The 22,605-nt window shown below is 38.3% G+C and overlaps 4 protein-coding genes across 5 annotated transcripts; all 4 read left to right on the top strand.

Moving 5' to 3' along the window:
- Positions 1-227: 227 nt before the first annotated feature.
- On the top strand, positions 228-6,128 carry LOC119992420 (actin-related protein 2). 2 transcript variants are annotated; one of them, XM_038839094.1, is made up of 15 exons: positions 228-375; positions 692-802; positions 1,015-1,149; positions 1,240-1,311; positions 1,404-1,482; positions 1,747-1,796; positions 2,516-2,619; positions 2,821-2,889; positions 2,969-3,032; positions 3,342-3,410; positions 3,733-3,816; positions 4,635-4,693; positions 4,838-4,904; positions 5,527-5,610; positions 5,759-6,128. In XM_038839094.1, the coding sequence occupies exons 1-15, from the start codon at positions 334-336 to the stop codon at positions 5,837-5,839; spliced, it is 1,170 nt and encodes a 389-aa protein (XP_038695022.1). In that variant the 5' UTR covers positions 228-333; the 3' UTR covers positions 5,840-6,128. The 2 variants fall into 2 exon arrangements, with proteins under 2 accessions (XP_038695022.1, XP_038695023.1); XM_038839095.1 differs by lacking the exon at positions 4,838-4,904.
- Positions 6,129-7,634: 1,506 nt separating this feature from the next.
- Positions 7,635-9,777, top strand: LOC119992419 (omega-hydroxypalmitate O-feruloyl transferase-like). The gene is made up of 3 exons (XM_038839093.1): positions 7,635-7,751; positions 7,840-8,307; positions 8,684-9,777. Exons 1-3 carry the CDS (start codon positions 7,749-7,751, stop codon positions 9,539-9,541), a joined length of 1,329 nt encoding a protein of 442 aa, XP_038695021.1. The 5' UTR covers positions 7,635-7,748; the 3' UTR covers positions 9,542-9,777.
- Positions 9,778-11,661: 1,884 nt separating this feature from the next.
- On the top strand, positions 11,662-13,874 carry LOC119993455 (exocyst complex component EXO70B1-like). Its single transcript, XM_038840608.1, has one exon. It carries the CDS (start codon positions 11,662-11,664, stop codon positions 13,726-13,728), a length of 2,067 nt encoding a protein of 688 aa, XP_038696536.1. The 3' UTR covers positions 13,729-13,874.
- A 658-nt stretch (positions 13,875-14,532) lies between these two features.
- On the top strand, positions 14,533-21,500 carry LOC119992416 (regulation of nuclear pre-mRNA domain-containing protein 1B-like). Its single transcript, XM_038839090.1, has 8 exons — positions 14,533-14,847; positions 16,080-16,174; positions 16,777-17,024; positions 18,266-18,385; positions 18,480-18,636; positions 19,476-19,615; positions 19,732-19,767; positions 20,413-21,500. The coding sequence occupies exons 2-8, from the start codon at positions 16,099-16,101 to the stop codon at positions 21,202-21,204; spliced, it is 1,569 nt and encodes a 522-aa protein (XP_038695018.1). The 5' UTR covers positions 14,533-14,847; positions 16,080-16,098; the 3' UTR covers positions 21,205-21,500.
- Positions 21,501-22,605: the final 1,105 nt, after the last annotated feature.

Below are 22,605 nucleotides of genomic sequence, written 5' to 3'. Positions count from 1 at the left end.
CTAAGTCGCTAATTGTGCGGATTGGGCCGAGCCTGAGTAAAAAAAACGAGAGATCTATTGGGCCTTTTGACCCTGTTGGGTTGGGTTGGGTTCAAGGGACTGACTATTTGGGTTAGGGTATTAGCAAGAAATGGGCCGATGTTATTGGCATCAAGGAAACGACATCGTTAAGACGCTAATGACAAAAAGGCCCCCATTAAGGTTTTCCGGTTCGTTAAGCGGGGCAACGTCGTCGTATAATCTGACCAACGACCTTCTTGCCTTCCACTCAACGTCTGCTCGCAGCAAAAGCGGTAGATGGTCGATTAAGCAGCGCACAGAAGTTCCTCCAACATGGACAATAGAAACGTCGTGGTTTGCGACAATGGAACCGGTGTAGATACTCCATCTCTGTTTCTCTATTTTATTGCTATTTACATTTCGCGATGCTTTTAAGTAATCAATATATAATGAGTTGTTATTCTTTTGGATCTGCTCAATTTTCGCAGTGATTTCTAATCACGGCGTTGATTCAGTTTTTAGAGTACGATGAGCTTCATATATTGTAATTTCATAAGGAATTGATTGTATTTATATAGTGTTGAGCAGAATTTTCAGCTTCAGATATTAAAGTTTTGTATATTATGTCGTTATTTGATCTGTCTTTGGTTTCTTTGATGTATCTGAAACTATGAATTGTATGGAAATGCAGTATGTGAAGTGTGGATTTGCTGGGGAGAATTTCCCCACCTCGGTGTTCCCTTGCGTAGTTGGTAGGCCCTTGTTACGATATGAAGAATCTCTGGTGGAACAAGAAATCAAGGTTAAAGAATGCTCAATTAGATTACATTAGTCCATTTATTTTTCGAAATTCGTGACATTATATTTCTATAGAATTGAGTAGCTATTTGAATGATGATGATGATGAGAATTGAGTAGCTATTGGAATGTTACTGTTTGGTTTTTAAGTTACCTGTGTTTGTAGGACGTTGTGATACTGAGAGAATGTTCTCTTCCCTCAAACTTATGTTGTAGGATATCATTGTCGGAGAAGCTTGTGCAGAATTCCGGCATCAACTGGATATATCATATCCTGTTACCAATGGGATTGTGCAGAACTGGGATGAAATGAGCCATGTTTGGGACCATGCATTTTACAGTGAACTGAAAGTATGATCCTGTGCTTGTAATTACTTTGAAAATCTACAATTTAGAACCTTTTATTTTATTGGAAATCTGTCTGATACTGTTTCTCCACAGATAGACCCAACAGAATGCAAAATTCTACTAACAGACCCACCTCTTAATCCCTCCAAAAACCGAGAAAAAATGGTTCGTATTTATCTTTCAGATAATATTGTTTGGCATTTTTCAACACCTTCGTATTTAGCATCTCAGGATTTGTTTTGGACTTGACCATATAGGTGGAGACAATGTTTGAGAAATACAACTTTGCTGGCGTCTTCATTCAAATCCAAGCGGTTTTAACTTTGTACGCCCAAGGTGCATAAGCAGATTTTTGAAGGTTTAAATATCATGAATTGACATTTTTCATGGCGAAATTGTGACCATATTGGGTCTATTATCTTACGAGAAACTTGAAAGTCAATGAGAAAAAGGAGAAAGCACATAGAATGTCTTCTTGAATCTCTTGTACATGCTACTTTTTTAGGTCTACTGCTTTTCTTGCTGCTAATACCACTAGTAACAGAACTTTTATCACCCTTTCATTCTCTCATGCTTCAACATTACCTTGAATTATCGCAGGGTTGCTGACTGGATTAGTCATCGACTCTGGTGATGGAGTCACTCATGTGGTACTTGCTGCCAATCTTACTGCTTGATTTATTTATTTTCTGGATTGATCACTAACTTTGATGTTGCATCGAAACTACATATACGATTAGGTAGCATCTGTACAAACTTTGGGTTGAAATGTTTCTGCTTTGTATAAGCTAGAAGGCATGTCTAAGTAGCATTTCTTGTTAAATGATGAACCTTTTCCCCTAAACGCTAAAACTGATGGAATGATACCACTTTATAGGATGCATCAATTCATCTTAGTTTACAGTTGCGCTTCAATTGCTGCTATATGATTTTCTGCTAAGATCTTCTATAGTCCTCCTATTCTTGTTATTTATTTGTTTTTGGATAAGCAAGCAATTTTATTAGATAAAAAAGTCTGTGCAGCCATGGTTGGTCTTTTGAGTTTTCAGTTGAGACGCCATATCTACCTATTCCATGATATTGTTAGTGTCAGTCAGCTAATGATGGAAAGAACTAAGATATGGTATATGTGCACGGGAGAAAATTTTAATATCTTAGAATGATTTCTCCTACATTTCAATTAAACAGCCCTCTTCTGGTAACACATCTATTGCAGTCTTAGGCTCTTAGCTACTACTAATTAATAAGATTTTTGAGAAAGAAAATTAGGAAGTACCTATGGCAATATGACTCTAGCTTTGCTTTGATAGCAATCTTAGCATTATGCAGATTTATCCTAAATCATGAACTCTTCAGCTTTTATCTCCAGGTTCCAGTTGTTGATGGCTATTCATTCCCTCATCTTACTAAGCGAATGAATGTAGCTGGACGGCACATTACTTCCTATCTCGTTGATTTACTGTCACGAAGAGGGTGAGCATCAATTGTGCTTTTCAAGGAGTAACTTAGCTTTGTAATTTTTTCTTTGTGGATGGCACCAACTTGGTGCATCCCTGCAATAAAATCTCTTTTGCATTCGAGAAAAATGGAGTAACTTAGTGAGTTCAATCTAGTGAATTTGAGTTTTGCTTTGTGAATATTCAGTTTATGGAATATGTTATTGGTTTCATGTAGGTATGCAATGAATAGGACTGCTGATTTTGAGACTGTTAGAGAAATCAAAGAGAAGCTTTGCTATATCAGGTGAATAGACAATGTCATGTAATCTTAATTTTTTGGGTATCATTGCATTACACGGTATAATACTCTTTTCTCCATGCAGTTATGATTACAAGAGGGAATATCAGTTGGGACTTGAGACCACTATCCTTGTTAAAAATTATACAGTAAGCTAATTCTCCTAGCATATTCTGAATGTTATCATGATAATTTTTGCACAAATGCTTGTTTTTATCATACTTTGAACAATTGTTTCATAGAAGAAGCACAATTATGGTTGAAAAAGCATTAGTTGTCATTTGTTTCTGATTTATCCATTCTAGTGCATATTTATTTATAACAGTGAAAATTTACTCGGTTTAAATTTACTTCACTTCTTGTTGGTGCTGGGTTTACATTGTTCAGTTTCCTGTTTTCTGGTATACCACATCTAGTTAGTCTAACAATAATTTATTGGGAAATGGTATTTAAATCAGCTACCAGATGGAAGGGTCATCAAGGTCGGTACTGAACGGTTCCAGGCCCCTGAGGCTCTCTTTACACCAGTAAGATTGTACCTTTAGTTTATGCATCCTCTATGTTATAGATTTTCTATGTTCTATATTTTTAGTGGCCTTTGGTGCTACTCAAACTACATCTTGATGGTGGCAAGTAAGTTTCGTCAACTTTTATTAATTTTTCTTAAAAAAACACTATGCTATATTTAGATCTGTATGTATTTCAAGCCATGGGCTGCCAATATAATGCCCTATGTCTGCTCATGCTGTTTCTATCTCTACTCAACTGCCAGTTAGGGACTTAAAACCACTGTGAATTCATGAAAATATGTGTGACAATGAGTGATAAGTAGTGAGATTCTGTTTGCAGGAACTCATTGACGTCGAAGGGGACGGAATGGCTGACATGGTTTTCCGCTGCATTCAGGAAATGGATATTGACAATAGAATGATGGTACTGTGACTCTTTCTTGATTAAATTGCTTGTGACATTTGTGTTAAACTGTTTAAGTTTTAAATATTCGGTTAATATGTTGGGCAAGGATACTGACTGTGTTTAACAGCACATGATCTAATGAGATGCATCCTTAAGCAAGTAAAGATCCCTTCGTTTTGAGCGCCACTGTTTAGCAGTTGGTTTAGCGCCACGGTTTAGCAGTTGGCTCCTAGCTGTACTGCCCCGTGGACAGGGACTCAAATCCCCCCAAGAAGGAAAAAGGAAAAGGGAAAAAGTCTCAATAAAAAAAAAAAAACACCCTTTAGTTAACCAAAATCTTATATTTTCAAATTCACTACAATTTTACTTCATTCATTTTCATCCTTTCACCAATTGGTGTATTTCCTTATAACATGACAGGAGGTCAGCATGGATCTATATTTCATGGCATACTTGTTTCATTGTCAATTAAGATTTGAATTAGCAAATTAATTATTATATCTTTCTAGATCATTTGGTTTCAACAAGTTACATGTCTTATATGTATTTACCAATTACTAGTCTTTATGCTTCCGCTTTTATGATTTCAAATTATTTGGTCTAGATCTCCCATGATGGCTCACGTGGTTTGGATTGGGGATGAGCTATCTTACGATTGACAATTATAAAATTATTCAATTAATTCAATCATTCTAATTGATGAGTAATCTGCTAGGCTGCTAAAGCTTCGGAAGTTTCCCCTGGCAATTGCATTCTATTTACATTTTACAATATTTTGCTTGTGATCCAGCTAGTGCTTTGCAATTCTGAATGTTAGTCCAATTTCACTTTTACAGCTCTACCAGCATATAGTGTTGAGTGGAGGGAGCACCATGTATCCTGGATTACCGAGTCGGTAATTTTTAAACCTTTTCTTTTTCTTTTGTGTGTGCGTGTGTAAATAACCTTTCCGTTTTTTGAATTAAATATCATTGTGACTCTGCTTTCCATGAAGCATATGAAAACTAGAATATTATTATGACCATAATATCTTTCTCAGCCTTGAGAAAGAAATACTGGACCGATATCTTGACGTGGTTCTGAAGGGTAACAAGGATGGGTTAAAGGTGAGATCCTCGTCCTGTGTAAATCCTTTGTTATAATACATGCTAATGAAAATCTGCTAACCTAAGTCTGTTTTGTTTGTCGTGTTGACAAACAAAACAGGCATGATATTTAAAGTAAATAAAACAGGAGCTACTAATAAATTGTGGGCCTTCAAATAGTACTAAGATCCTTTATAAAACTGAAACCATATATTTCAAAATATTTTGATGGTTTGGGTACTAGTCACTCTAATTTTCTTATCGATTTAGCCATGTAGAGCTAAGTAGTAATATTGTGATTCATCATAACCATGGATGAAACTGAACACATTTGACTTCTCTGAGTTTTGCATTTTCAACTGAAATCTTCACTTTCTTTTTGAAGTTAGAAAAGCATTATGCTGTTTTCAGTGTCTGGAATTCCAGAAAACTTTATGGCTAAGTTTGTTACGCTTGATACTTTTCTGATGTCCTGGGGCTTTCCATGGGTATCAGGATAAGGTAGATGAGAAGAATGATCTTTCACCCAGTACTCAAAAGAGTAGGCAATTATCTGACAGATGACCGTGTGAGTGAATCTTGATTTTGGATGAAGCTTGATACCATTATCACTTTTTCTCTCTCTGTCATGTATTGTGAGCAGAAACTGCGACTGCGGATTGAGGATCCTCCACGAAGAAAGCATATGGTATACCTCGGAGGTGCAGTTCTTGCAGGAATTATGAAGGTTGATTTCTCTCTCTATCTCGCTGTGCTTTACGAGGATATGAATTGGACATCATTACTGTTCCGAGACTGGGTGACACTTCAAACAATTTGTCTTTTCTTTTCTTTTCTTTTCCAACCATTAAATGTGGTGGATAAAATTCATGCAGGATGCTCCTGAATTTTGGATTAGTAGAGAAGATTATCTGGAAGAAGGAATAGCTTGCCTAAGCAAGTGTGGCCAGGCATAAATTTTTCAGCACAGCTTCCATTCTTTTGTGAAAGGAAAGTTCAGGTATGCTTACATCTTGTGTATAAGTGCAGCGATAGGCGAAATGGGATTTGATATACCATGGACTTTCGGGTGCATGTTGTATCCTCATGAGACTTGAAATGTAAATTGTTTCAGTATAAGAGACCGTAGGTCGGATTGAACTGCATTTACTTACTACTGTTATGCTCTTGTTAAGAGTTGAAATATGTCATTCATGTGGGAAATTGTACGCATGAATTATATAGTTCTCCCTTCCTATTCTATCAGCGGCTGTTCTAAAAGAGTCTGCAGTGGCTGTCTTAGTCTCTCTAGATGCTAAGGTTTATTGGTGCCAGTATATGGTCACCTTCATCCTTCAAGTTTTCCATTATCATGCACCATAATTAAGTCATGATATGCAAAGCTACAATTGCCCATATCTAGCCCATGACATCTGATTGTATGAGCTGAAGCCTGATCATGAATGCTCTTAATCTGTTTAAGAGCTGATTGCTCCGAGACGTGTTACATTTATGATCCCACATCGCTTGAAGAATACCAAGTGATGTGATTTATAAGAAAAGTTCAAAAGCTTCTCACGATCAAGAAAGACATTTTCTGAGCTCAAGTACCGTTAATTGAGATGGCCTAAAAGAATAAATTTGTGTGAGCCTGATGTATTCACAGTGAACCGGTAAACCCAAAGCACCTCTATGTTAAAAAGAGCAAGATGATATGTTTGGGTTCCAGATTCCATACATTATGGCATTCTTGAGAGGTGGTTTATCAACATGAGGGTTGTTTTCTACAATAATTTGATTGTTTACTTAGCTGGCCAAAAGGTTTTGGTCTATGGTCCACTTCAATTGGTATCTTATTGCCTATAAGAAGAAAGGAATCGCCAGCTATTGAAGTTAGGGTTTCTTGTTGATCTGATGATGATTTTTAAATCTAGCAAGCCAAAAGACTATGGCTGGTTGCTTGCAACTTCTCAACGAATTTGGTTACTAAAAACAGTAGGTAGTTTTCTTTTTTGGATAACCGAGATCAATATCATACAAGTTTGTCCTTCGGACATTCGATATGGGTTTAAATTCTTGTCATGAAGCCCGCTCTCAATAGTTGATAAAACACAAAACGAATTGCAGCTACAAAAATTACAAGCACTTGCAAGAGGAGTCACTAATAATTAACTACAAAAATGAGAAAACACGAGAATTAGGACAAATGGAAAATTCATATTACATTTGTGAAGAAGATAGCAAGAAAGCAAATTAGGGATGCCAACCCCCACCAAACAAGGACACCCATTTTATTCCCATGATTAGTTGCCTATTCTCACCCACACTCACAGGACCAAAACTAATGCTGTCCAAAAAAGAAAACAACACTTGAGGCATGCACCATCCCCCAACCAGACATTAACACATGTCCTTCAGCATTTTCGTTTACTTGCTCAAAAGATTAAACAACGTGTTCATTTTCTTTCCACATAAATATATAAACATATATTTTACAACGGGGCCGTCTGCCCTTTAAACATTCGATATGGGTCTAAACCCGGATCATATGTCCTTTGGACATTCGATACGGGTCTAAACTTGGGTCGTCAGGTCCATGTGCATAGAAGTTTCTTGCATGATGACAATGTAAATTGGGTCAACACTCAATGGGTGGGTACAAAGATATTGCTCTCAGTAAGATTTGCCCATACAGTTTGGCCTTAAAGATATTAACCCTAGGCTATCACCCAATGTATATATATCACCTAATACATTGCCCTGGAATCAGCATTAAATACAAGGTTTATGTTCTTATAACCACTATAAATTTCAGTTATAGGAATTTCAGGTACTGGAGTTTTTTTGCGCTCTTTTCAGTTGAAAGAACTTCTTCAGCTATTTCACATGGTTTGTTTTGTATCACAATCAATGAATTTTGCATTTACACCCATTAAAATATAGACTACTATATCCTTCATTTTTGTGTAATATTCAGGTTGTGGAGTCTGTAACAATGGAGAAGTACTCTAGTGGCAGGGAAAATATTGAACAACTCATTGTTAAGCAAGGAGAGCCAACTCTAATTCCTCCAGCAGAAGAGACCCCAAAAGGTCTCTATTTTCTCTCTAATCTGGATCAAAACATTGCGGTTATGGTCGGAACCATTTACTGCTTCAAGTCAGATAAGATTGGGAATGAAGAATCAGGAGAAGTGATCAAGAATGCATTGAAAAAGGTTCTTGTTCATTACTATCCGCTCGCCGGAAGATTAACAATAAGCTCTGAGGGAAAACTTGTTGTAGACTGTAATGGAGAAGGCGCTATCTTTCTTGAGGCTGAAGCAAACTATGAAATGGACAAGATTGGTGACATAACCAAGCCAGACCCTAAGACTCTTGGGAAGCTGCTTTATGAAGTTCCTGGTGCAAAAAATATACTAGATATGCCTCCTTTGGTTGCTCAGGTTCTTAAATTTCTCAAAAAATAATTTCCTTTTTCGAATTTTCATATTTTTTGCTGAATTAGAATGCATAGAGGTACATGTCACAAAGATATGTGGCATTTTACAGTTTAAACAGTGCATAAACATGCATAACAGAAACCTTTGTTGATGTTTCTTTTGGATTTTGCAGATACTTTGTGCATAATTTCCTAGATTTTACTAAAAACGATCGGATTATTTGAATATTTTCTGTCTGTTCATCATTTATATGTGGATGACAGATACATATAGTTGTATTATGCAACAGAAATCAAGGAATCAAAAGGTTTCTCTGTTGTCATCTGAGAATTGTTCAATTTGGGTAAGATTGATTTAGTGTTTTCTTTTGATGTTTCAGGTGACAAAATTCAAATGTGGGGGATTTGTTCTTGGACTCAGAATGAACCACTGTATGTTTGATGGCATTGGTGCTATGGAGTTTGTGAATTCATGGGGAGAAACGGCCAGAAACCTGCAGCTAACGATTCCACCATACCTTGACAGAAGCATACTCAAGGCTCGGAACCCACCAAAGATCGATCATATCCACCAAGAATTTGCAGAGATTGAGGACAAATCAAACATTAGTGAACTCTACACTGATGAAAATATTTACAGGTCCTTCTGTTTCGATCCCGAAAAGCTTGGAGAAGTCAAGGCTAGAGCTATCCAACATAAGTATATTGACAAGTGCACCACATTTGAAGCCCTCTCAGCATTCGTGTGGAGGGCTCGAACCAAGGCACTAAATATGCAGCCTGAACAAGAAACAAAGCTCCTATTTGCTGTTGATGGAAGGCCTAAGTTCAATTCACCACTCCCAAAAGGATACTTTGGAAACGGAATTGTATTGACAAATTCTATATGCAAAGCAGGGGAACTACTCGAGAAGCCTCTAGCGTTCGCAGTAGGGCTAGTTCAGGATGCAGTCAAGATGGTTACAGATAGTTACATGAGATCAGCCATAGACTACTTTGAAGTAACAAGAGCTAGGCCATCTTTATCTTGCACTCTTTTAGTGACAACTTGGTCTAGGCTACCTTTCCATACTACGGACTTTGGATGGGGTGAGCCTGTGCTCTCAGGGCCAGTGGCATTGCCAGAGAAGGAAGTCATCTTGTTCTTATCACATGGAAAAGAGAGAAGGAGCATAAATGTGCTTCTGGGTTTGCCAGCTTCTGCCATGAAAACCTTCCAAGAACTCATGGAGGAATAAAAACACACAGAACAAACATCCTTATGCTTCAATGATTTTCAATGTATTTTGTTGTTGTTCTTTAACAGTGTTTGTCATGGAACTGAAAGCTTCTCAAATTTAAATACTTTAGAGTTTAAATTGATTAAGACAAGTGAAATATGTGTTGTCAAGGTTAATATGTATCTACCATCTCAAATATTACAATATTACATTTGATAATTTCAAATGCTAAAAAGAAGCACCAGTTTACTATCCTTGAAGTAGTATTTGACCAGACGGTAATGATAGTAACTTGTACTTGAACCGGTGGTTCTCCTTTTCTAAGTAATGGGGAAAACGACCGAAACATGCCATAGAAAGACTCTACGAGACAAAAGATAGGCTGTCAAAAAAGTAGAGGAGGTATTAAAAGACGCCTCAAGTGTTCAGAAGATAAACCATGTTTATATCAAATCGATGTGGGACATTTAATATTCACTTCTCTAAATTATCGGTTCAAAGCTCTTGATAATGTCTTAACACACTTAACTTGTAAATAAGAAAAATTCACAATTGGACTTTACTGGCACAAGCATCATGGAACAAACAAAGGCAGTAATGATCTCATCTGAGGTGGAAACAGGGTAGAAAAGGACCCATTTTAGATGGTATGAAATTCTGTGATTACTATCTCATCTGAGGTGGTTCTGTAGCCAGGGACATTGCATTTGGCAGATGAACTCCACATCAAGCTTTCCTGGCAAGAAGATGCAATGGCTACTTCTGCATATTGAATCCCATCAACAGAAGGTATTTCCAACTTGTCTATTCCAGGCTTGTTTGTGGTTTCTGTTCCCTGGTCTTTGAAGAAATTTCCCTGAATTTGCGGTCTATTTTGACTTCAGAACCTGGTAAGAAAGCTTTTATAGTATGACAATTATGAATGCAAAAGTTCTGCACATAAAGTGCTCGAAAAAATGTCAACAAAAGACTAGAACTTAATTCTGGGTTCCTGAGATCACTCTCACCTGGCAAGAAGAAGCTGTCGTTGGAGCAGATATCAATGTCCTGTGATCAAAGAAATAGAACAAACAAAGCACCTGGTTTTGTTAAAATCATGATAGAACAAGTGATGAAACAGTGAAACCAAATCTGTTTGGTTTCCAGGAAAAACGGAAGAAAACGAGAGAAAATTGTAGAAGAAGAAAAGAGAAGCAAATCATATGAATGGGCACTAAATAAGTGGTGGATTAATAGAGAAATTGAGAAAAATGAGTAAGCAAGGATGGACTTTCCAAGTTTAGTCGCATTGAGCTCATGCAAAATGGGCTTGGTCTTGAGACTAATTTCTTATGCAAAATGGGCCAGTGGGCTTTTGTCAGTTTGTTGCGGGGGAGTGCCTGTGGGCTTGGCCTTTGGACTAATTTCCTATGTGGAATGGGCCAGTAGGCTTAGTTTGTCTCAAGGAAGTGCTTGTGGGATTGGCCTTTTGAGTAATGGCCTTTTCAAAATGGTCCAGTGGGATTTTGTCAGTTTTGTTGCAGCCTTGCAGGGAAGTGCTTGTGGGCTCGATATTTGGACTAATTTCTTACACAAAATGGGCCAGTGGGCTTTTGTCAGTTTTGTCTCAAGGAAGCGGTTGACGTTTAGTTTACACTTTACACCCCACTTTGTTATGAAATTATTCAGTGATCCGGACACATCATGTGACAAGTTGACGTGGTGTGTCCGGGCCAATAAATTTATGACACGTAAACAAGTTGATGTGGTGTGCGCGGACCAATAAATCTATTTTGTATGGTCGGTATTTACATTCTATTAAGCAAAAGAAATTAAAAAAAAAAAAAAAAGATTGTGGGGAAGCACTAGATGGCACAACTCCATCTGGTCAACGGTCAACCCACAAAACTCTCTCCAGGCCAACCAAGTATGTCCGTACATTTTCTTCCCGCCACGTAAAACACAACAACAACGACCATTTCAAAATCCTTAAATTAAATACTATTAATTATCAATAAAACAACATAATAATTAAAATAAAAAAAGAAAAACCAGACAATTCTGCCTTGTTTTCGCGCATCTCTGCATCTCTCTCGAAACAAACTCCTTTCATTCCCCTTCACAAACAAACAGAAAAACCAAGTTCCACCGTCTTCCAAATGGACCAAAACCATCAACCTGAGAAGATTTCTAGTTTTGCCCGTAAAGAAGACACTGCATCCTCCACCGTCACCGTCCCTGAGTCACCAGGAGCGGACTCGCCAAAGCTAGGGGTTGGCGAGCAAAAAACAGAGGAATCGACATATTCAGAGACCAAGGAGGGGGAAAGTGAGAAATCGGAGGAGAAGACCGATGAGGTTGAAGAGAAACCAGCCGAGGAAGCTCCGCCACGTCCTTACAGTCTCGAGAAGGCCTTGGAGGATATAGATCAGTTTGTCTCAAACTTTCCCGCCAAAAATAAAGACGATAATGACAACCCGTTGGAGATCCCGGCGTTTGTGGAGAAGTTCTTGGATCTCGTGGAGGAAAATATAGGGAGGTACGATTCCAAAGGTGATCTTGTGAAGTCGAAATGGTGTCAGGTTGTGGAGGAGGATGCATTGTTCATTGAGGCCTTAGATCGGATATCGAAGCTTAACGCTGCATTGGTTGAGTTTCGATCGGATGCCACTCACGGTTCGCTGATCAATCAAGCCGGTGGGCTTCAACAGAGAGTAATGTCGTACTTGGAGGAGGAATTCAGGTTGCTTCTAGAAGATTCTAGGAACAATGAGCATGATCGTGGCGGTGGAGGCGATGGAAGTGCCAAATTGAAGCACTCAGAATCCGATCGCTGCAATCTAAAAGAACCAGAGTCCGAGGATGTTGATTTTCCAGGGTATACTGAAGAGGTTTTATCTAGTTTGAATCGGATCGCAAAGGAGATGATATCGGGAGGACACGAATCTGAATGCTGCGAGTTGTATATGATAGCGAGAAGGGAAGCGTTTGATGAGTGCTTGATCAATCTAGAATTCCAGAAGATCAGTATCGACGATGTGCAGAAGATGCAATGGGATGCTCTGGAGACTGAAATTGCCACATGGAGCAAGACCTTCAAGCAATGCGCCACAGTTTATTTCCAAGGCGAGAGAAAACTCGCAGATGTAGTTTTCACGGACTATCCATCAATCGCCGGGAGTCTGTTCAGTAATCTCACCCGCGGCGTGTTGATTCAACTCCTCAATTTTGGGGAGGCGATCGCCATGTCCAAACGCTCTGCAGAGAAGCTGTTCAAGTTTCTTGATATTTATGAGACCTTGCGTGACAGTCTCCCCGCCATGAACGGGTTGTTCGAGGAGGAATCTGCTAAAGAGCTCAAGACTGAGACGACAACAACCAGGTGCCGTATTGGCGAAGCCGCAATTAGTATATTCTGTGATTTGGAGAACTCGATCAAGTCCGATACAGGGAAGACTCCAGTTCCAGGCGGTACCGTTCATCCTCTCACACGATACACCATGAACTATCTAAAATACGCATGTGAATACAAAGACACACTTGAACAAGTCTTCAAGGAGCATTCAAAGATTGAGAGAGCCGACTCTTCAAAGAGGTCACAGTACGATGGCGGCCAAGACAACGAAACACCGGAGCGGTGTCCGTTTTCGAGTCAGTTGATGAGGGTTATGGATTTACTGGACGCGAATCTGGAAGCAAAGTCAAAGCTCTACAGGGACATTTCATTAAGCTCAATTTTCATGATGAACAATGGCCGCTACATCTTGCAGAAGTTCAAAGGGTCGGCGGAGATCTACCAAGTGATGGGGGATACGTGGTGCAGGAAGAGATCGTCAGATCTGAGGAACTACCATAAGGGGTATCAGAGAGAGACGTGGGGTAAGCTTTTGGGTTGTTTGAGTCACGAAGGGTTGCAGGTGAATGGGAAAGTAGTGAAGCCGGTGCTGAAAGAGAGATTCAAAAGCTTCAACGCAATGTTCGATGAAATTCACAGGACACAGAGTTGTTGGATCGTGATTGACAAGCAGCTCCAGTCCGAGCTTCGGGTTTCAATATCGGCGGTGGTGATTCCAGCTTACCGGTCTTTCTTGGGGAGGTTCTCACAGCACTTGGACGCAGGAAGACAAACAGAGAAGTACATAAAGTTCCAAGCTGAAGATATAGAGAACGCCATTGATGAGCTCTTCGAAGGAAACCCGACGTCCATGGCAAGGAGGAAAACGTAGCAGCAGAGCAAGAAGGAGCTGACCAATCAATTGAAGCCACGTCAGTGTTAAGAAGGATGCTTTTGTAGTTTCGGGATGTGGACAAGGGTACATGTAGTCAAACAAATTTTATTTTGGTTTTTAAAATCTATTTTACGGTGAAATGACTCAAGTATCCCTTTTCTGTCAGTGGTATTGTTGCACAGTCCAATTTATTTATCATGTATTAATAATTTTTGTTGTTTTTTTAATCTATAATATTGTACACACTATTTTTGTGGACAGTACATGAACTGGCAAATAGTGGTCTAGACCTTCTTGGCCGAGCACACCTTAGCCCCGTACTCCGTCAAAAAGCCCACTACTCAAAAGTCGGAACATGAGCCCTAGCTTAACGCAAAAATGATAAGCATCTCAATAATAACCATGTCATTTCACACACTGTCATGTTTTTTAGCTCAAGGTATGCATGTCAACTCAAGATTTTCAGCTAAATCTTCACTAACAATGAATCATCTGTCCAATACATATGCATAAATCATCTGTCCAATACAATAAATCCCTGATTTAGTCGGACGTCTTATCCACCAAGTCATATCAAATGGATACGCGTAATTTGCCTCACCACTCGACAAGCCCTCAACGAAGACACCCACCTGAGGGATGTCTTATACTAGACATTCCCTAGAATCATCAAGTCGTGCAACGGCGTCGCTTTTGGGCTAGATTCTGCATAAGTATCTTCTAAAATGCGAGGGTACTTTCGGAATTATAAGAAGAACCAGCATAAAAACACCACCGTACTTCGCGAACTGTAGTGGAGAAGCTAAAGTCTGGAGTACCAAAACCTGCTACGTCTCCCTCCCTCCCTCTTCCTCACGCCCTCTATATTTGTCGGAAGCCAGAGGAGTTTGACGGAGCGTCTGAGCAGGATTCGAATAGCTCCAGTTCGTGAAGTTAGCAATAGAGGACAAAAAAAGAAAGAAAGAAAGAAAAACTTCATTGATTACTTCACAAACCGAATTCTGTTATCCAAATCCGCCCGAATTCTGTCGAATTCCGGGAGCGGAATTGAATAGAGCAAGTAAACCTTGCTGGCTGTTGATTTATCTCTTGCTCCTCCCGCATTATTCTTATCAGGTTCTTTTACGCCACCTTCTTTGTTGTTTTCTTATGATTGAGGTTAGTGTTGATTTCGGCTCATCTTTTGTTCCAAGTTATCTGCTTTTCTCCTGCATGTTGTTGTTAGGGTGTTAGTTCATCTTATTGACATTGAATTTCGCTCTAATTTGCTCTGAACCGCTGATTTTGAATTTAGTTGTTTTGTGGTTTTAGCTAGAAGATATTTAAGCTTCAACCATATGCATTAATTTAAGATAATATCATATTTTTCTGGCTATGATTGTGACAAAAGAGAGTCATAACGCACAAAATTATTTGCCTGTAGATATCACAAGATAAGTGAACCAATGTTCTTCTTTCGATCCCCACAAAATTTCAGTGAGGGAATAAGGGCATTCTGCGCGGTGGGGATTTAATGTGAAAGAAAATTAGAGAAAATGTGAAATGGTATTAATGACAATGTCATCTGCTTGCCTGATGATCTTCGAAAGTTGAAACAAATATTCACTAAATTACTAGGTGATGGGATTTAACCCTAAAAAAATTGGCTGTTTTCTCGCATGTTTACTATTTTGGATTGTTCCCTTCCACTCTTGGTGGTGATACGTTTGGAATACTGGATACAGATCTCCAGTCCACGCTCGAAAACGTTGATAAGTTATGTTCATAGAAATTATGTTGAGATATTTTTCTATTATATGATACACTTACGATATACGATTTGATGTGAAGAAAATTAGAATACCAATAATTTTGATGATACAGAATTCGGCAACTTGCCTGTCGCATTATCAGATTTCTGTTCAAGGTTAGGTACTATTAGCTTTTCATCTAAACATCTGAACATGTTGGAGTTTTTGTACTGCCTTTTTGTTCAGGGCCTTATATAATCTGAACGGGTACCTCTTAAATGACCCCACTGCACTTAATTTACATATATAGAAAGGTGACACCTGGTAGATAAGGCTTGTATAGTGGAGACATGTTCCGGGAAGGGTAGATGTAACCTTACCCCCCCCCCCGACGCATTTAATAGACTGATGCCTGTAGATTTTGTTTCACCTGAGAATTTTTTAATGCTTTGTTTTCCATATAGTGGTATAATTAAATACATAATTCTCTTCGGTTTGTGGCATAACTTCAGCTATCATGCACAATATTCACTTAGCTGACTCTTGTTTATTCAACTACTTATTTTTCTGATGTCAACCATTTTTTTCTTTCTTAAATGTCTCCCTTGCACTTTGCAGTCAATAATTATCAGAATCGATGGGAAGTACATTTAATTCACACATTTTAGTGGAAAAGCTGGCCAAGCTAAACAATTCACAGACGAGTATCGAAAGTATCCTCTTAATATAGGTTGCACATGATGCTCGCTTCCTTCATAACTGTTTTTATATATATATTTTGAGATAATTTTCTTGACTGTTCTCGCTTTACAGTGGTGCCAAATTTCTGTCTGGAAAGCCTTGATTGGTAAAAGCAAATGACTGATATCTTGTTTACTTCTCTGTATTCGAGAATAATTTTATGTTATTGATAGATAGCCATTGTTATTTGTTAAAGCTTCTCTGAAACTCCTTTGAAATGACTACTTGAGCTTCAATCTTTTAGTTCCATTTCAAGTTGCATCTTCATTTGGATTGCAATCAATCATACTACTCATTTTTTAAGCAACTTTTAATGGGTAAAACTCTATCCTACTATTTGTGGCCCCTGAATATTACTTATATTTGCTATCTATTACCCTTTGTTTTGTTTTATGGGGAAAAAACAATACTTTTTTCTGGTATCAGGCATCCTGGTTTTTGTTGAGGAAGCATGCGTATGTATAAACATACATTGCGTATGTATAAACATACATATGTTAATTATCTGTCGCGCTACTGCTGTTGATGATTATTTCTGGTAAATCGTCCTTTGTTCAACCCTTAATGTACCAAGCACTGTCACATTGGTGTATTTTCCATATGCATAAGGCGAAACAAGTTGTTGAGACATGGGCCAGACAATTTCACTGTTCTCCACGTGAGCAAAGATTGGCCTTTCTATTTCTAGCCAACGACATTTTGCAGAATAGCCGGCGAAAGGGTATTGAGTTTGTCGGTGAATTCTGGAGAGTTCTTCCAGACGCTCTTCGTGATGTAATTGAAAATGGGGATGATTTTGGAAGAAATTCAGTATTACGACTGGTAAATAAATCTTTTATCTACAAACGAATATGTGGCTCAATGTAGAGTTGCAATGGTGTAGAGGTCACAATTTCAATTCTTGAAACAGTCTCTCCACATATTATGTGGAGGTAAGATTTGCGTACATCATGTTTGTCCCTGACCCCTACCCACTGGGGAGCCTTATGCATGGGAGTTATTTATCTTTTTTTAAAAATAAATCTTTCATTCGAATAATTGCCTTATGAGCCGTTATGTTGTTGCATGAGTTTTAGTTTGATGATGAATTTTGTGGCCTTGTGTTTGAATGTTTAGAGGAAGATAAACTATGTTTCTTTCTTTTTTCATCATCATCATAAAACTTTATAACATAAAACCTTTGTTAAAAGCATCTTGAGTGAAATAAAATGTAAAAGAAGTAAAGAACCTTACCTTCAAGCTGCAATAATTATTTCATTTTTTAGCATGTGGTCTTGTTCACTCTTCTTTTTATTATTGAGCCAGGAATGGGAAATAATTCTAGCTTTACTAATCCTATTGTAAGAACTGAATCTTCAAATTGCTTAGTAATTACTCTCATGATATGTGTTTTACATGTCTCCCATTTTTAACTACCAATAGCTTGGGGGAGTTGCATACTTGCATTACTGTCAACGCTCTTAATTGTTTTATGTGGTTCCGTGATTCTTAACAGCAAAACTGATATTCTAATCTACGTCCATTTGCCTTGAATTTATAATGGAGAGAAGCATATTCCCAAGGCTGTAACAGAACAATTTGTTGACCTAAATAAACTAAAGGTATTATTGGGGTGTGAGAAAGTTAGAGAGAGAGAAGTATTAGACCCAAACAAATATCCAAACTGTTCATCAGCATTCAATGGAAGTATTTTTTTTCCCTGGATATACCTACAAGTCTACATCTGGCTAACACATCTGAAAATGGAAGTTTGTCGCACCACCTTGTTCTTCATAATTTATCAATAGGCGCAAATTAACATTTTTCTATTTTCATTTTCCTCTTCTTCTTTTTTTTTGTGTATGAAAGTTGATTGGTATATATGTAACCAAGCAATTGGTGTTGGTGATGAAATTTACTGTCCTTAGTTCACATAAAGCCTGAAAACTAATATTCTGTGCACTCTCACTGATATGTTCTGGACCTCTGGTAAGAGTAGTTGATATATTATGCATGTGTTCCCACAACTATATAATGTGATGAGTATAATTTTCTTTTTGTCGCACTGAAACACCTTCATGCAGATTGGTATATGGGAAGAGCGAAAAGTGTTTGGTTCTCGGGCGCAAATGCTAAAGGAAGAGCTCGTGGGAAGGCATGCGGAAAAGATTAATAGAAGTGAGAAGAATTTGAGCCTCAAACTGGTAATTCTAATTTCTCTGCTGACTGTATGTTACTTGGTTGTTCCTTAAAAAAAAGTCTCATTGCTTTCTGTTATTATTTCATCTGGATGAACAGAAGCAGCCTGGTGGAAATACACTGGACAAAATAGTTTCAACTTATCAAGTTGTTTATGGTAGCCAGTTGGATGAAAATGTTATATTGAGAAAATGTAGGAATGCTATTAGCTGTCTTGAAAAAGTTGGCGAGGAACCTAGTGGTGATATTAGCTCAGGTATGACCTGCTTCATCATCTTCAAACCACAACAGAGTTCAGTCAAGTGCGTTTTACTTAATCAAAATTGTCACCACGATTTGTGGTCGTCCTACCCTAATTTTTATTGAGGTTTATATCCTTTATGTGCAATGCATTCTCACCTATATTGCATTCACTTTTCTGTACTACTGGATATGTTGTAGAAACTTCGTTTTTTCAGATCCTTTATGTGCAGTGCATTCTCACCTATATTGCATTCACTTTTCTGTACTACTAGTTATGTTGTAGAAACTTTGTTTTTTCAGAAACTTTGTGGTATAACTTACTTAACGTTGGCATGGACATTAACTATAGCTTCAAGCTCACTGTGACTACATTCTAAGTGATATGACCAAACAGAAAATTGGTCTTGCGTACTGAGTGTTTTAGTTTATATGTTTTTGCCTTGCTAGACTTGGCACAGAAGATGTGATCTTTTGTTGAGGTGGATTTTTCATGAAGCTAAATCAACCTAGGGTTTGAAACTAGAACTTGAACTTTTCAATCTACATCATCGTCTATTTTGTTTGGTGGCTTGTTGTGTGTGTGCATGTTGTTTGGGGTTCTGCAGGGAGAGATACCGTTGTGCCTAAAGGCTATTGGAAAGAGAAAATCATGCTTGTGGTGGTCAAATGCCATAGAATGAAGTAATGATTTCATACTTTCATCAAATGACAATTGAACGTTTTCCCTGTTGTAAAAGTTAACTCCAACTCCTTAAATGAGCACCTCTAGCAATTCACCTACTTCTATAAATTCTCATGAGTATAACTTTGATTTTGAACTGTAAATTACTGTACTTACCTTGTTTGTAACAGGTGGTTTGCATGGAGCTGCATTTATGGATGAGGTGAAGGGGCAGCATGCTATACTGAGGGAGTGTATTGAACAACTGACCACAGTTGAATCATCAAGAGCAAATCTTGTCTCACTTATGAAAGAGACTCTGCGTGAGCAGGTTGGTTTCCAGATTAATTAAAGTTAACAGCTACTCTTTGTAGTTTTTTTTTTAATGGAGCTACTCTTTGTAGTTACAGACTTACAGTTGCTGATATAATTTTTTTCCCTTAACAGGAATTCAAGCTGGAAGAAATTCGTAGTCAGCTTCAGGTTTGTTAGTCTACTCGAGTAATTATCCATTAATTTTTATCCTTTTCTTTGGTGCTTGAATTAGCAACACCATGCATGGATTTTTCATGTTTTGAATGCTTAAGGTCAACCATTGGCAACATCATAGACGGGGATTTTCAATCTTTCAGTCATCCATTTTTTTGAATGCTTGAAATGTTGTTGACAATGGTTGATTTACCGTTGTGGGTTTGCTACTGCCTCATGATAGAGGTTGTTTTGGCTTGCAGCATCAGGCATAGCAGTTATGTTTGACCTACTGAAATTATTCCGACTTAAATCTCGACTTGTACCCTGTGCCTGTGGTCACGTATGATCACTTAGGCAGACCTGATATGGCTCTGATTCCATACAATAATTCTCTCTTTACCCTAGTAGTTTAGTGATATTGATCTTAAAAATGGAGTTTAAAGCCCTTGAGTTTTATATTTAGATTGAATGATAAGCAGTGTCTTGTAGTTAACAATATTTATTTTCACCATGAAAAATTCCTTGCTTTCGGTTTGTTTAGATTTTAGAATGTGCAAATTATCCTATTGTGTTTATGTTGGAAACTGGTAGTTTTGTAGGATTATGGTGTCCTTATAGATACTAAACGCGATGAGCTCCATATCTTTTGTTTTTCAGGTTGCCCAGTCCCAGTCAGAACAGTCTCATCGGTTAATAGATTGCAACGACACAGAATTGCCTGAGCAAGTTTCAAAAGAGGCTTACGATTCCATGGCACCTCCAGGCTTTATATCAGCAGATAAGGAACAAGCAGCACCTGTTATGTACAACCAGGAGCAGATGTCTTATCCTAAACAATCTGGCCCCATCGAGGAAGGGAAATCTGCTGCTGCTGTTGTGGCCGCAAAGTTAATGTCATCTACATCCTCGGCCCATATGCTTTCTTATGTACTCTCCTCTCTCGCATCAGAGGGTGTCATTGGCAATCCAGTGCAAGATTCTTCTGGTGATTACCCTCCTGAAAAGAGGCCTAAGCTTGAAAATGACCAATCTTATGTTTCGCCTCAAAATTCCTCACAACCACCAGCTCCTCCTTTCGTGCATCCTGAATCTGTCCCACAAAATGTGATTACCACCATCCAGCAATTAACCCAGAATGAGCCCCCGCCTCCTCCCCCATCACGTTCTCCACCACCACTGCCGCCATCATTACCCTTTATGTCAGTGGCGTATCCAATGCCCCCTTATATTCAGAGTGTTGGATCTGTCAACGGTGAACAATTCAGGTACGGTATGACCCAACAACTGCCTCCCTCCTTCCCAGGTTATCCACCTACGACTGCTCCTGTCTCCGGCATTTCTCCCTTCTCGATACCTCCGGCAAATCCATATCAGAGTTTTCAAGGTCCTGACGGTAATTTCCACAATCAGCCACCCTCTGTGCCAACAGTGCCCATTTCGCGGCAATAGTCTTCCAAAAGGCTTCTTGGACTGACAAGGTGTCTCTACTGCGAGATATTATCAAGTAGACTGTAAACTGAAGCCAAAGCTTCCCTGTACTGAATGTCTTGTTCTCTTATCTCCCTTAGATTATACACCTAATTATTATAATTGCACATTATAGATGTTTGTAACGATAAAGGTTTGAACTTTGCTCGGCGTTTGGAGCTGAAATTTTTTCATCAAATTGATGCTTAGGATTGTAAGACTACTTTGACATTGCTTGTGTTCAACTATGCGGATGCATAGATGCATCAGTTTCTTCGCTTGCAGGATTGTTTCAGGGATCTACTTGAAAGTTGGTGGCCATGCTTCGGGGCTTATTGGTTGTCTTTACCAGTTGGAGAAACAAGGTTGTTGGATAAGGTGGAGGTCCTGCGCATTCTAATGGTTTTTTGTCTCAGTTATCTCAAGTATTGAGATTGATGCGCACGATTTCACAAGAATCATGTGGGATCTACGATTTCACATTAATCATGGGGCCAAAAACAGGTTAACTAACTTACGTCGTAATGGTATGTGACGTCTAAGAGCATTCGCATTAATGTCTTTTAACATATTATCTATTTTATGTCCTCAAACACCACTTTTTGACAAATTAAGACCAAAACATTTGCAGCAATCGTACACAAATGAGATTGCTATATGATTTGTTTATGCCAAAAGCTATATTATAAGACAAGACATGGACCAGAATCAAACGACCGAGCCAGACATTCCATATACCACAACAACAAAACACAAGGTGAACAACAAAAGAGACAAAAGCACCGTCATTGTCAGAATTCCAAATATAAAAACTTCCTTTATTTATTTAATTTAACTGAAAATATACATCTGTAATAATAATAAATAAATAAATAAACCTTCAAATTTCTAAAAATAACAGCGACATTATTGAACCTTCGAATATGAAGTTATGTTATACATGATTTTTCATAAAGAAACTGAAAGTGGTAACGACAAACAAGAGGTTTGATGGCAGCCAACGGGTTAGGCTAACTTAAGCTAGCCTGAGTCTCTGTGTAATAACAACAAAAGATGTGAAGGTTATAATTTCATATCGGTCTGTCATATGCATGATGCAATCGAATAATTTATAAGCAAAGCACATATCCACTCATATTAATAACACGTTTTATGAATCTAAATACAATTAGTGATGGCTCATGAAGAATAAAGCATTGTAGACCCAATGTAATCACAGTAAATAGATAAATCCAAAGAATATAATATTGTTGTTGTGTTGAGCTTGAGAATTTGAACAAAAGAAAAGTGAGAGAGAGGGAGAGGGAGAGGGAGACAAAGGCCGAGAAAAGCCGTCTATGTTTTGTGGTTGGATGATTTAATAAACGGCCTCAAATGATAAAG

Source organism: Tripterygium wilfordii, chromosome 23 (genome assembly GCF_013401445.1).
Source record: "Tripterygium wilfordii isolate XIE 37 chromosome 23, ASM1340144v1, whole genome shotgun sequence".
NCBI lineage: Eukaryota > Viridiplantae > Streptophyta > Magnoliopsida > Celastrales > Celastraceae > Tripterygium > Tripterygium wilfordii.
This window is presented reverse-complemented; position numbering and strand designations above follow the sequence as displayed.

Excerpts from the sequence above, each read along its gene's own strand:
- LOC119992420 (XM_038839094.1), top strand. The coding sequence starts at position 334 with ATGGACAATAGAAACGTCGTGGTTTGCGACAATGGAACCGGT. Across the intron at positions 2,890-2,968 it reads GAGAAGCTTTGCTATATCAG|TTATGATTACAAGAGGGAAT; the intron begins GTGAATAGACAA and ends TTCTCCATGCAG. Across the intron at positions 3,033-3,341 it reads TCCTTGTTAAAAATTATACA|CTACCAGATGGAAGGGTCAT; the intron begins GTAAGCTAATTC and ends TATTTAAATCAG.
- LOC119992419 (XM_038839093.1), top strand. Across the intron at positions 8,308-8,683 it reads TGCCTCCTTTGGTTGCTCAG|GTGACAAAATTCAAATGTGG; the intron begins GTTCTTAAATTT and ends TTGATGTTTCAG.
- LOC119993455 (XM_038840608.1), top strand. The coding sequence starts at position 11,662 with ATGGACCAAAACCATCAACCTGAGAAGATTTCTAGTTTTGCCCGTAAA.
- LOC119992416 (XM_038839090.1), top strand. The coding sequence starts at position 16,099 with ATGGGAAGTACATTTAATTCACACATTTTAGTGGAAAAGCTGGCCAAG. Across the intron at positions 17,025-18,265 it reads GAAATTCAGTATTACGACTG|ATTGGTATATGGGAAGAGCG; the intron begins GTAAATAAATCT and ends ACCTTCATGCAG. Across the intron at positions 18,386-18,479 it reads AGAATTTGAGCCTCAAACTG|AAGCAGCCTGGTGGAAATAC; the intron begins GTAATTCTAATT and ends CTGGATGAACAG.